Source organism: Rhinopithecus bieti, unplaced genomic scaffold (genome assembly GCF_001698545.2).
Source record: "Rhinopithecus bieti isolate Rb0 unplaced genomic scaffold, ASM169854v2 scaffold_7398, whole genome shotgun sequence".
Classification (NCBI taxonomy): Eukaryota; Metazoa; Chordata; class Mammalia; order Primates; family Cercopithecidae; genus Rhinopithecus; species Rhinopithecus bieti.
The window spans coordinates 1,990,205-2,004,130 of NW_016805783.1; the positions used below are offsets into that span (position 1 = coordinate 1,990,205).

At 38.9% G+C, this 13,926-nt stretch overlaps 1 protein-coding gene across 2 annotated transcripts in view; it reads left to right on the forward strand.

Moving 5' to 3' along the window:
* KPNA3 (karyopherin subunit alpha 3) overlaps positions 1–13,926 on the forward strand; it is a 97,198-nt gene that overhangs the window by 62,058 nt on the left and 21,214 nt on the right. Inside the window, exons 3-9 of one of the 2 annotated variants that reach the window (XM_017873755.1) lie at positions 3,653–3,742; positions 3,918–3,939; positions 4,026–4,086; positions 4,225–4,320; positions 10,677–10,762; positions 12,028–12,114; positions 12,467–12,636. In XM_017873755.1, coding sequence (XP_017729244.1) covers positions 3,653–3,742; positions 3,918–3,939; positions 4,026–4,086; positions 4,225–4,320; positions 10,677–10,762; positions 12,028–12,114; positions 12,467–12,636 — 612 coding nt within the window. Of the gene's footprint in view, positions 1–3,652; positions 3,743–3,917; positions 3,948–4,025; positions 4,087–4,224; positions 4,321–10,676; positions 10,763–12,027; positions 12,115–12,466; positions 12,637–13,926 lie in introns of both variants that reach the window. The other variant, XM_017873753.1, reaches the window with a different exon arrangement.

A 13,926-nucleotide genomic window follows, 5' to 3' on the forward strand; every position in this document is an offset into this window, starting at 1 on the left:
TCTCTTCTAAAATACAAAATGAGCTGGGCATGGTGGTGCTCGCCTTTAATCCCAGCTACTTAATGAGGCTGTGAGGCAGGAGAATCACTTGAATCTGGGAGGTGGAGGTTGCAGTGAGCCAAGATCATGCCACTGTACTCCATCCTGGACAACAGAGTGAGACTCTGTCTCAAAACAAAATCAAGCAAACAAAAAACTTACACAGATAAATTTGGAGATTTATGTGAAGAGGGCAATTTCCTAGCAGAAAAAATTAATTTACCCAGCGGACCCAAAAAAAAAACCTAAATAGACCTTAAAAAAAAAAAAAAAAAAAAAAATCAAAGAGGCTAGGTGCGGTGGCTCACTCTTATAATCCCAGCATTCTGAGAGGCTGAGGTGGGCAGATCACCTGAGGTCAGGAGTTCGAGACCAGCCTGACCAACATGGAGAAACCCTGTCTCTACTAAAAATACAAAATTAGCCGGGTGTGGTGGCTCATGTCTGTAACAGCTACTTCGGAGGCTGAGGCAGGAGAATCATTTGAACCCGGGAAGTGGAGGTTGTGGTGAGCCGAGATTGCGCCATTGCACTCGAGCCTGGGCAACGAGTGCGAAATTCTGTCTCAAAAAAAAAAAAAATCAATTTAATACAGCTAAAAATTTAACCTCTCCCACCATCCTGTAAAAGAAAAGGTAGTCTTACATGTGGAACTCTGGCAGACATTGAAGGAACATATAATTCCAGCCTTATTAAATGATTTCAGAGAAGGTAAAGAGGGAACACTTCCCAACTCATTTTATGAAGCTAGCAAAACCATGATCCCAAGCAACAGACCAAGACAGTCTGAGAAAAGATGCTTTTTAGCCAGTTTCACTTAGGAACATTGAGGAAAAAAATCCTAAATAAAATATTAACAAATTGATTTCAGGAATGAATATTTTTTAAAAAATTCTAATAGAGTTTCCAGGACTTGCAGGGATATTTTAATATTAGAAAGTCATTTAATTTACCATATTTACAGATGAAAGTGGAAATATAATATCCATTTCAATAGATGGAAAGAAGCACAATTTGATGAAATTAAGCACTCATTCATGGCTTATAAAGAAAAAAGTTATTAGCAAGTTAGGAATAGAAAGGAGGTGCCTCGCCCGATAAAGGGTATCTACCAAAAAAGACAGCACACATCCTATATAATGATAAAATGCTATCCCCAGATTGGAGATCTGTATATGTAGGAAACTTTAGTTGTATTTATGCTTTATATTTCTTCTATTCCAGAAATACTTGGAAAGGAGGAATAGAGGGAGTAAGATTCCTTAAAGACCTCTGGAAGCTTGATTGATCAGGCTCTGGAAAAGAGGAAAATAAGAGTCAAAGAATGAAAATAGAACGGAATCAGTGTTAAAATCATTTGGGGGTAGGGGTTAACTTGTCAATAAACTTTGTTAAAACTGTTTAAATGGATTAAATCCAAGAGATGTTAAACATTTCTATATATATTACAACATAGAGTGTAACTGTAATTTTTTTTTTAATTTTACACAATTTCAGATTTGTAGTTTGAAGTTCAAAGTTGTGAGAATAGTATAGAAACATCATATACCCTTCACTCAGCACCCAGGTTCCCTAGCATTTTTCATATTTGCATTATTATCTTTGTATACATTTTTTTCCTTGAACCAGTTAAATTGCATCATGCTTCAATTCCCTTAATACAACAACTTACATTTCATAAAAACAGTTTCCCAATGTAAGCACAGTACACTTGTCAAACTAACTTAGGTAAAAATCTACCATTCAATCCATAGAACCAATTTAGATTTTGCATATGGTTCCCAGTTATGTCCTTTATAAATCCAAGATCCAAGCCAAGATCAGAGATGGCATTTAGTTGTCATGTTTCTTTAGTCTCCTTCAATCTGGAACTCTTCCTCAGTCTTTATCTTTCATGACTACATTTTTGAAGAATATAGGGCTATTTTTTTTTTTCTTTTTTTTTTCTTGGTAGAATGGACAGGCTTGGGTTTTCTGGCATTTCTCAGGTTATTTATTTATGTTAGGAATACCACAGAAGTTATGTTTTATTAGTACACAAGACCACAGGAGGCACACAGTGTTGATTTGTTCTTCACTGATAGTGACATCTTTTGTCATTTGGTCAAGAATGCTGTCTGCCAAGTTTTCCCACTTTAATGAATATTCTGTGGGAAGCCACTTGAAACCATGTAAAATATCACTGCATGGATTTGAATATATATATATATACACACACACACACACATATATATATAATGAGGTGCTTATAATGTGAGATTATATAATGTGAGATGCTGTAATTTAAAAATATTTTAGAATTGGTTAAGTTACTAATGAAGTATGCTTATACACGTGGAAATTGGTAAACTACTAATGATTGACATATATAGACACCAGTTTATTTAAATGTGCTTGCTTATACCCAGCACAAAAATTGGCATGCCGATAAGCATGTTTCCATATACGTATAGAAATAAGTATCTGAATCTTATTTTCTAGTTTATCTGAATTTTAACATCAATAGTAATGTCTCTTCAGTAACTTTGTTATAATGAAATACCTTGTAAATATAGCAAACATTAGAAGTATGCCTTTTGAAATTTTAAATTGAAAAGGATGTTAGACATTATTTGGTCTCTTGATGTAACTTGTTTTAATTCTATAGAAAAACTAAAAACTTAGAGAAAATCCGTGATTTATTCACAGCTACATGTGTAAAATGGCACAGGTTACCATAACAAACAATTGAAGTTCAGTGAAATTTGGAAATTGATTTGCTAATAGAGAATTTTTGTTTGTAAAAGCCAGATAGCAAGAGTTTAAATCTGAGATGATGGTGGGTAGGCAGCATTTATGGTCATGAATTCCTACTCCCCACACCTAGCAAGCATATGCAAACCTCAACATTTGAGCATTGGGCTCTTCCCATTAAGCTGGTTTCTTAATAAACTGCTGCAGGTAACCATTAGCCATAAGTAAATGAAAACTAGCATGCCAGTTGAAATATATTTGCTAGACTTTATAATAATATTGCATCTCCAAATTTAAATCTTTCCTAGAGATTAGGAGGCACACCAACATGGCCAAAACAGTTGGTGCTGGCCTGTGCTCATGCCTATAATCCCAGCACTTTGGGAGGCTAGAGGCAGGCAGATCACTTGAGGCCAGGAGTTTGAGATCATTCTGGCCAACATGGCAAAAATGCATCTCTACTAAAAATATAAAAATTAGCCGGGTGTGGTGGCTCATGACTGTAATCCCAGCTACTCAGGAGGTTGAGGCATGAGAATCACCTGAACCCGGGAAGCAGAGGTTGGAAGTGAGCTAAGATTGTGCCACTGCACTCCAGACTGGGTGACAGAGTAAGACTCTTGTCTCCAAAAAAAAAAAAAAAAAAAACTACAGTGGGTGCTTAATGAAGCGTGTGTGTAAAAGCAAGCCAGGTAATTTTGTTACCAAAGCCAGAATGTGACCCTTGTCATTGGTTTGCAGTATGCACGTTTAATTCATACTATCCTTATGTGTTCAGTATTTGTTTCATAATTGCCTAATAAAGTTGAAGTCGTTTTAATGGATTTTTCATTAACAGCAGTCCTTACGACTTCTTAAGCATTTATTGGTTGCCTTTCAGAACAAAAGAGATGAACACATATTGAAAAAGAGAAATGTTCACCAAGAAGAAAGTCTAGAAGATTCAGATGTTGATGCTGATTTTAAAGCAGTAAGTTACCATGTTTTATAGTGACTTTAATTTTATAGTAACTGTGAGAACTTCATTTTAATATAACACCAACTTTATAATAAGTATATTAACTTTAACTTTATCAGGTACACTATTTAATGAATGTGATTTTGCTAATAAACTCTGCTGAACTATGTTTTTTTTTCTTTTTAAGCAAAATGTAACACTAGAAGCTATATTGCAGGTATGTTATTAATTTAATATTCTCATTTTGAAGTATTTTGAAATTGATTTTTTTTTCATTTCTGAAATTTACATTTGGTATTGCAGAATGCCACAAGTGACAACCCAGTGGTCCAATTGAGTGCTGTCCAGGCAGCAAGGTAAATACTACTTTGTCCAGAGAGAAAATTGTGTCATTCCTCAGTCGTGTTACCTGGTGGTCTAGAAGTTAATATGTTGTTATTTCTTTTCACAGTTTGAAAATTATAGCAATTAATTTCTTATATTTATTTTCCTAGAAAACTGCTATCCAGTGACAGAAATCCACCGATTGATGACTTAATAAAATCTGGGATTTTACCAATTCTAGTCAAATGTCTAGAAAGGGATGATAAGTAAGTATGGATTTGACTCCCTATTCAGTTTTTTTCAGTTAATTTAAAAGTTTGGATTATTATTTAACCAGTGAGTTCAGTTTGGCTTTGTACTTATGATGTTTTTCAGTTGTCATATATTTTAATTTAATTTTATTATTCTGTGATCATATTTAGCAGACCCAGAGTGCTTCTCGCTTTGATTTCTGAAGGATGTGTGTGTTTTCTAGGAAATTTGTATCTGTTTATTGCCTGCTTTAACTTATCTCAAATATTTATAGTCTTTGTTAGGACTTTTTATTAGTAATATTTTAGAACAACCCAAATAATGTTTGAGTCACTCTTTGCTTATGAGTCTATATATAGATTAACCTCGTGACTAAGTCAATGTGAATGGTTTCCAGAACTAAGTGGCTCTTTCTTACCCTGGGAATCTTCCACCTGATTACTGATCCTCTGTGTTGTCTTTAACGGGATGATAAGTTGTCCAACGTCAGACTTTTTGTCTGCAAATTAAGAATAAGGGGACAGGTTATACTTACCCAGAAGAGAAGAAGCAAAACTCAGTGGCATCTTTTGAGGAACTGATCCTATTTCCATTTTTGTTTAGTGGTATCTCAGTGCTGTGCCTTAAACTTCGTTAATTTGGATTAACTGGGGAGAATATAAGTTTGAACTCCAAATATATTAAAACAAATGCTTTTTTTGCATTTAAGAGCATCTAGACTGAAACTTGGGATATTTTGCTAAATGTTGTCCAAGGAATTTTCAGTTGGCTAGATAAGAATAGTGGTATATAAATGTTGCCACTAAGAATTTTAGTATTTAAAATACCATTTGCTTTCGTTGTGTGCCACAACCTTTCCCATTCTCCACCCCAGGCCCTTAACACTTTTAAAATACTATCATGTTTGTTTTCTATAACAGTGTTTATTTAAGTAAAGGTAAGTTTTATTTTAGCTGTTGAAAAAATAAATTCTGGCCGGGTGTGGTAGCTCACGCCTGTATAATCCCAGCACTTTAGGAGGCCAAGGTGGGTGGATTGCTTGAGTCCAGGTTCGAGACCAGCCTGGGCAATGTGGCAAAATCCCAGCTCTACCAAAAAAGAAAAAAGAAAACAAACAAAAAAAACCCCCCACGAAAATTAGCGAGGCATTGTGGCACATGCCTGTAGTCCCATCTACTTGGGAGGCTGAGGTGGGAGGATCGTCTGAGCCTGGAATGTGGAGGTTGCCTTGAGCCAATACCGTGCCATTGCACTCCAGCCTGGGTAATAAAGCAACCCTGACTCAAAAATAAAATAAATTCCGCCGGGCGCGATGGCTCACACCTATAATCCCAGCACTTTGGGAGGCTGAGGTGGGGGGTCACGAGGTCAGGAGATCAAGACCATTCTGGCTAACACGGTGAAACCCCGTCTCTACTAAAAAATACAAAAAAAAAGTTAGCCGGGCGTGGTGTCGGGCGCCTGTAGTCCCAGCTACTTGGGACGCTGAGGTAGGAGAATGGCGTGAACCTGGGAGGCGGAGCTTGCAGTGAGCCGAGATGGCGCCCCTGCACTCTAGCCTGGGTGACAGAGTGAGACTCTGTCTCAAAAAAATAAATAAATAAAAATAAATAAATAAATAAAATAAGTCCTGTCTACTTTTACCTTTAGGACCTTCCACTTCTTTTTTTTTTTTTTTTTTTTTTGTTTTGGAGACAGAGTCTCCCTCTGTTACCCAGGGTGGAATGCAATGTGCAGTGGTGCAATCTTGTCTCACTGCAATGTCCGCCCCCCGCGTTCAAGCGATTCTCGTGCCTCAGCCTCTTTGAGTAGCTGGGATTATACGTGTGGCTAATTTTTGTATTTTTAGTAGAGATGGGGTTTCACCATATTGGCCAGGCTAGTCTCGAACTTTTGACCTCAGGTGATCCGCCTGCTTTGGCCTCCCAAAGTGCGGAGATTACAGGCATGAGCCACTGTGCCCGGCCTAGGGTCCCTAGTTTGTGGCCAACTTCTCTTCTTTTTTTTTTTTTTTTTTCTTTTCTTTCCAGCCTTTTATATATAGACTGATTTGTGTGGGTGTGTCTGTGAAACATAACATATATAATACAGAAAAATATGCTAAAATATATACAGCTTAATGAATAATTATAAAACACAGACCTCTGTAACCACCACCCAAAGCAAAAACAGAAAATTTTCCATGATTTGGATCTGACTTTATGGATTTGTCATGGGAAGTTGTGTTATAATGTAAAAGGCCATATACTTTGGAACCAGATTGACTGTGGTTCATATCCAGGGTTTGCTGTTGATGAAAATCCAAGTGGCTTTTGAACCTCAGGTATCTCATCTATAAAAATTAGGTGATGGTAAGGAATGGAAATAATACATAAAAAGCACTCTACACAATGTCAGGCTTATAATAAATGTCCATTTGTTATTGCACTCATTTATTTTTTCTATTTCTTTTTTTCCACATGACATCTTGGAAGACTTTCTCTGGCTTTATAATTTTATTTTTTACATTTATCCATTTTCTCATTTAAGTCCCTCATTCCCAGTATTTTGCCAAACCATCTAACCAGCTTAATAACTTTCTCCTTCCAGTCTGAGGCAACATATACTATCTTACTATTTTTGGTCTTACTGGTTTTTTTTACTACTTCTCTGCCTCTGATATACCATCTTATTTCCTACCTTCTGCTAGAATTCATGTACAGGGGAAATTTTAAAAGTTTGTGGAAAAATGGAATCAAAGATAATAAAATATATAAACTTGATTTCTCAACATAAGCTCCATCATGGTCAAGACACTTTTGTAAGTGATACTACCAGCAATTGTCTATCCCTAAAGAACTGAGGGTCCTGGAAATTTAACCATGTCAGTGCAGTCTTTTTCATGATATTAACTGAAGAAAACTAGATGCCCTTTACAGGTTGTTTTTTTAAGATTAGGAAACAAAAAGAAGTTACAAGATGCCAAATCAGAACTGTAAGGTGCATACCTAATGAGTTCCTATTGATTCTCTTGCAAAATTGCTCTTGTTTGATAAGAGGAATGAGCAGAAACATTGTGGTGGAGAAAGACTCTCTAGTAAAGCTCTCCCAGGCTTTTTTCTGCTAAAGCTTTGGCTGACTTTCTCAAAACACTCTTGTAATAAGCAGATGTTATCATTCTTTGACCCTCTAGAAGGTCAACAAGAATAATACCTTGAGCATCCCCAAAAACTTTTTAGTCATTAGCTTTTCTCCTGACCAGTCCACTTTTGCTTCATTTTTTTTTTTTTTTTTTTTTTTTTTTTTTTTTTTTTTTTTTTTTGAGATGGAGTCTCGCTCTGTCACCCAGGCTGGAGTGCAGTGACGTGATCTCGGCTCACTGTAAGCTCTGCCTCCCGGGTTCAGGCCATTCTTCTGCCTCAGCCTCCCAAGTAGCTGGGACTACAGGCGCCTGCCACCACACCTGGCTAATTTTTTGTATTTTTGGTAGAGACGGAGTTTCACTGTGTTAGCCAGCATGGTCTTGATCTCCTGACCTCGTGATCCGCCCGCCTCGGCCTCCCAAAGCACTGGGATTACAGGCGTGAGCCACCGTGCCCGGCCAGCTTTGATTTTACTTTGTCTTCAGGATCATACTGGGAAAGCCATGTTTCATCTCCTCTTACAATTCTTTGAAGAAATACTTCAGGACCTTGATCCCACTGGTTTAAAATTTTCATTGAAAGCTCAGCTCTTGTCTACAGCTTATCTGGGCACAATGGTTTTGACACCTATCAAGGGGAAAGTTTGCTCTACTTTAATTTTTCAGTCGTAATTGTGTGAGCTGAACCAATCAAGATGTCTGTGGTACTGGCAATTGTTTCTGCTGTTAATCAACAATCATCCTCTATTAGGGCACGACCAAGATTAATTTTTTCCTCAGATATTGATGTTGTTTGCCACTGTGGACTTCATCTTCAACATCGACTTGTCCCTTGTTGAAAGGAGTTAACCATTTGTAAACTGCTGATTTCTTTGGGGGCATTTTCCCCATAAACTTTTAAGTGCATCAGTGAATTCACCATTATTTCACCCAAGCTTCACCATAAATTTGATGTTGTTTTTGCTTTAATTTTAGCAGGATTCCTGTTGCTCTCCTCCTAGGGGCTCATTTCAAATTGATGTCTTACCCCTTACCCCTCTTAGTGCCTCAAACTAGATCATGTTCAGACATATATAGGAAGTTAGTATGAGTTTATTTTGGTGCAAAAAAAATTGAAATCCATGGAGTTTTTTCATAATACACATTTTTAATGAACTTTTAAAAGTTACCTCATAGTTCTTCTCTGCTACTTCATTTTCTCACATGTTCCATCTTTTTAACCTGTATATATATTCTATCCTCACTGTTTGCTGTATGTCTGACATTTATTCTCCTTAAAACCTTTCGTTCTTGGATCTCTAACTTTTTTTTTTTTTTTGAGATAGAATCTCGCTCTGTCGCTGAGGCTGGAGTGCAATGGCGCAATCTCGGCTCACTGCAACCGCCGCCTCCCAGGTTCAAGGGATTCTCCTGCCTCAGCCTCCTGAGCAGCTGGGATTATAGGCATGCACCATCACATCCAGCTAATTTTGTATTTTTAGTAGAGACGGTTTTTGCCGTGTTGGCCAGGCTAGTTTCGAACTCCCGAACTCAGGTGATCCACCGGCCTTGGCCTCCCAAAGTGCTGGTATTACAGGCATGAACCATATGCCCAGACTTCTTTAACCTTTTGATACTAACAACCTTGCTTGCTCTCTTCCCTGTTTATAGACTTTTCTTCGAACTCCCTAACCTTTGTCTAATGTTAATTTTTGCTGACTAAATCCCCCCAACCTTGGTATTCCACTTAAGGGAATTTATACCCTTTCAGCTATCCTAACTTAATATCGATAATTTCCTTTTAACAAGTCTTTCCTTCATGTCTTTTTTTGAGACAAGATTTCACTCTGTCACCTAGGCTGAAGTGCAGTGACACAATCACAGCTCATTGAAGCCTCAAGCTCCTAGGCTCAAGCAATTCCCCCCCATCACTGCCCAGCCTCCCAGGTAGCTGGGACTACAGGTGTGTACCCACATCTGGCTGATTTTTTTATTTTTTGTAGAGATGGGGTCTCACTCTGTTGCCCAGGCTGGTTTCGAACTCCTGGGCTCAAACGATCCACCTGCCTCAGCCTCCCAAAGTACTGTGACTACAGGTGTAAGCCCCAACATGTCTTTTAATAGGCCTCTCCTACATCAGCCTTTAACCTTTTTAAGCTATTCTGCATACCATTTATTTGAATATTATTTTCTTTCCTCCCCTTTGCAATGCCCCATCCTTAGCATATCTGTGGAATTACACTTGTCACTCCCATCCTAAAACACACACATGCACAAACACCCTGTTATTTGCTTCTTAGTTTCAGCTCTCTTGATCTAATCCTTGTCATTCCTACACATCATGATCCTTCCATGCATGATACCTTTTTTATTTCCAGCTGTCACTGCCTTTCTTTTTAAACGCATCTTTGAGAAGCTAGTTCAGTTGCCACTTTCTTTGTGAGGTCTTCCATCACTATTAAAAAATACAGTGATCTTGTTTTTTCAACAAAATTATACAGCCTTGTAATATCCCTAGTATGTAAAGCAGATGGTGTAATGGAGACAGATGGGGTTCTAGCTTTAAGACCAGCCTAGAGGCTGTGATGGTGGTTAAAGTGAGATGATTAGGGCCTCAACTAGCACTTAATATTAGGGGTGATTACATAAATGTAAGAAATGTTTAAGGTAAAATTGACATGATATATTGATTAGATGTGTCTGTGGAGAGGAAGTCAAAGTCAAGGGAAATAATGACTGGCTGAATGTTATAATACCAGTGGACATAAAGAAGCAGGTTCATAGTGACTGGCTTTGGAGGTCAAAGAGATTTTTAAAGTAGAAATGACTGCTGGGTACAGTGGCACTTGCCTGTAATCCCAGCACTTTGGGAAGCCAAGGTGGGCAGATCACCTGAAGTCAGGGGTTCAGGACCAGCCTGGCCAACATAGTGAAACCCTATCTCTACTAAAAGTACAAAAATGAGCCAGGTGTGATGGTGTGCACCTGTAATCCCAGCTACTTGGGAGACTGAGACTAGAATTGCTTGAACCCCAGAGGCGGAGATTGCAATGAGCCGAGATGTGCCACTGCATTCCCGCCTGGGTGACAGAGAGAGACTCCATCTCAAAAAAACAAAAACAAAAGTAGAGATGGCTAGCAGGCAGTTGGATTATAACAAGGTGAAATTCAAGGACAAGGCAAAGGATAGCCATATCATATCAGTCTTAAGAGTCATGAATTTAAGTGGTAGTTAAGTGTCTAAAAAGATGTTTTACTGTTTTTTTACAGTCCTTCATTACAGTTTGAAGCTGCTTGGGCATTAACTAACATAGCATCAGGAACTTCTGCACAGACTCAAGCTGTTGTGCAGTCTAGTAAGTAAATTCCTTATTGTCTGAACTTTTATTTTTTAATGATGGCAAGGAAGTAGAATTTTGTAATAAATTTTATCTTGTAATATTTTAAAATGATGACTTTTGTAAGTTACTTTTGATGACCAATATCTTTTCATAGCCATTATTAATCTATCATGAAAAAATTTTAATTGTGGTTACTAAAAGAAGAGTAGAGTTTTATCTTTTGGAGTAGATATCATACTGTGATAACAGGCTTTTAAATTTCCATTGCTGATATCTTCAGGATGCTGAATGGCTTCTACCTTTTAGCTTATGACATTTTAAATTTTACTTTCCTCAAGGTGGGCTAGTAATTATTGTTAAATGAAACTGACACAAGCTCATTAGAAAAGTACTAGATATCACCACGTATGTTGTTTCTTATAGTATGGGACACTTAGCTAACTTTAGGTGTGGTAATCAAGGTGATTTTAAATAGCATGTGATACGGCAGTAAGTTACATTGAATCATGTATTGAGAATACCATTCTCACCAGACCACGGATAGCTCATGCCTCTAATCCCAGCACTTTGGGAAGCTAAGGCAAGCAGATCACTTGAGTTCAGGAGTTCAAGAACAGCCTAGGTGACATGACAAAATCGTGTCTCTACAAAATATTAAAAAATTAGCTTTGCATGGTGGCGCGTGCCTATAGCCCCAGCTATTCAGGAGACAGAGGCGAGAGGATCGCTTGAGCCCAGGAGGCAGAGGTTTCTGTGAGCCGAGAATCCACACTGCATTCCAGCCTAGGTGACAGAGTGAGACCCTGTCTCAAAAACAAACAAAGGCCGGGCGCCGTGGCTCACCCCTGTAATCCCAGCACTTTGGGAGGCCGAGGCGGGCGGATCACGAGGTCAGGAGATCGAGACCATCCTTGCTAACACGGTGAAACCCTGTCTCTACTAAAACTACAAAAACAAAATTAGACGGGCGTGGTGTCGGGCGCCTGTAGTCCCAGCTGCTTGGGAGGCTGAGGCGGCAGAATGACGTGAACCCGGGAGTAATACACAGATACAGCAAAAAAAAAAAAAAAAAAAAAAAAAACTACTTAAATATTACTAGGGGAAAATAATGAAATTGATTCTTTTTAGGGTAAAGATATTTGCGACATTTGTTCTTCCAGCAAACTATAATTGGGCAGCTACAATATGCCAGGCTCTGTATTTGATCAATTTCTCTGAGCTGAAATCTATAAACTCTTCAACATGTTGCTAGTATAAATATTAGTTTTTCTTTATTACAGATGCAGTACCTCTTTTTCTGAGACTTCTTCATTCACCACATCAGAATGTTTGTGAACAAGCAGTATGGGCTTTGGGAAACATTATAGGTAAGTGGTTTGAAAGGAATCCTGTTACGAATCTAAATTAACTTTTTTCCTACATTGGCATAGCCATTACATACTATGTTTCCTCTGAATTTAATGTGGGTTGACTCTCTTCTTGCTTCATAAATACTAACTTAAGATGATACTCTTTGAAAAGGATATACAATTTGCTGTTAGCATTGGTAGGTTAAATTTATGTTCCCCAAATCAAAATCTGGAGAAACAACATTTGATGCCTTTGACTAATGGTGAGGAAACATAGAACGTCAGTGTTCCCACATGAGCCATTGCATACATTTCAGACTTTCTCATCCTGAATGTAAGTTTTTTTTAAATACAATTTTCATTTCTGTAGGTGATGGTCCTCAATGTAGAGATTATGTCATATCACTGGGAGTTGTCAAACCTCTTCTGTCCTTCATCAATCCCTCCATTCCCATCACCTTCCTTCGGAACGTCACATGGGTCATTGTCAATCTCTGCAGGAATAAGGATCCCCCACCGCCTATGGAGACAGTTCAGGAGGTAAATGAAGAATTGTAAAGGCCAGATGGTATATTTTCCCTATGTTTGTACTTTAGGAATTCATTTACAGGGGACAGAATAACACATGTACTGATTTCATTGCAGGTGTGAGTTTTTTTCGGTTTTTTTTTTTTGAGACGGAGTCTTGCTCCGTCGCCCAGGCTGGAGTGCAGTGGGGTGATCTTGGCTCATGGCAAGCTCCACCTCCCAGGTTCACGCCATTCTCCTGCCTCAGCCTCCCGAGAAGCTGGGACTACAGGCGCCCGCCCCCACGCCCGGCTAATTTTTTTGTATTTTAGTAGAGACGGGGTTTCACCATGTTAGCCAGGATGGTCTCGATCTCCTGACCTCGTGATCCGCCTGCCTCGGCCTCCCAAAGTGCTGGGATTACAGGCGTGAGCCACCGCACCCGGTGTGAGATTTTTAAAGTAACATACCATATTTAATTACCCCTATGAAATAAAAGTTGAGTGTCTAACTAAAAGAAGGTCAGTTCATCCTATGCTTATTTTTTAATTGATTATCTTCATAAAAGAAAATATAAAAAATTTAGAAAATACAAAAGGAAAACAATCTCAAAGTCTTATTACTGTATTGCATTGTTGGTTTAAAGCTATAAAAGGGGGTTGCTACAGGCAAAACTAGTATACTTACATGCAAATGTTCTTGAATGAGTTTGCTTTAAGTCCAATTGATTTTTTTTCTTCTTCTTTTTTTGAGACAGTCTTGTTCTGTTGCCAGGCTGGAGTGCAGTGGCGTGATCTCAGCTCACTGCAGCCTCTGCCTCCTGGGTTCAAGCGAGTCTTCTGCCTCAGCCTCCTGAGTAGCTGGGATTACAGGCCAGCACCACCACACCCAGCTAGTTTTTGTATTTTCAATAGAGATGGGGTTTCACTATGTTGGCTAGGCTGGTCTTGAACTCCTGACCTGAAGTGATCTGCTCACCTCACCCTCCCAAAGTGCTGGGATTACAGGCGTAAGCCACCGCCCCCGGCCTAATTCCAATTTATTTCTGATAAAATTGGAGTTATTAAAAATGTGACATATTGGCCGGGCGTGGTGGCTCACGCCTGTAATCCCAGCACTTTGGGAGGCCGAGGCGGGTGGATCACGAGGTCAGGAGATCGAGACCATCCTGGCGAACATGGTGAAACCCCGTCTCTACTAAAAATGGAAAAAAAATTAGCCGGGCGTGGTGTCGGGCGCCTGTAGTCCCAGCTTCTCGGGAGGCTGGGCAGGAGAATGGCGTGAACCCGGGAGGTGGAGCTTGCAGTGAGCAGAGATGGCGCC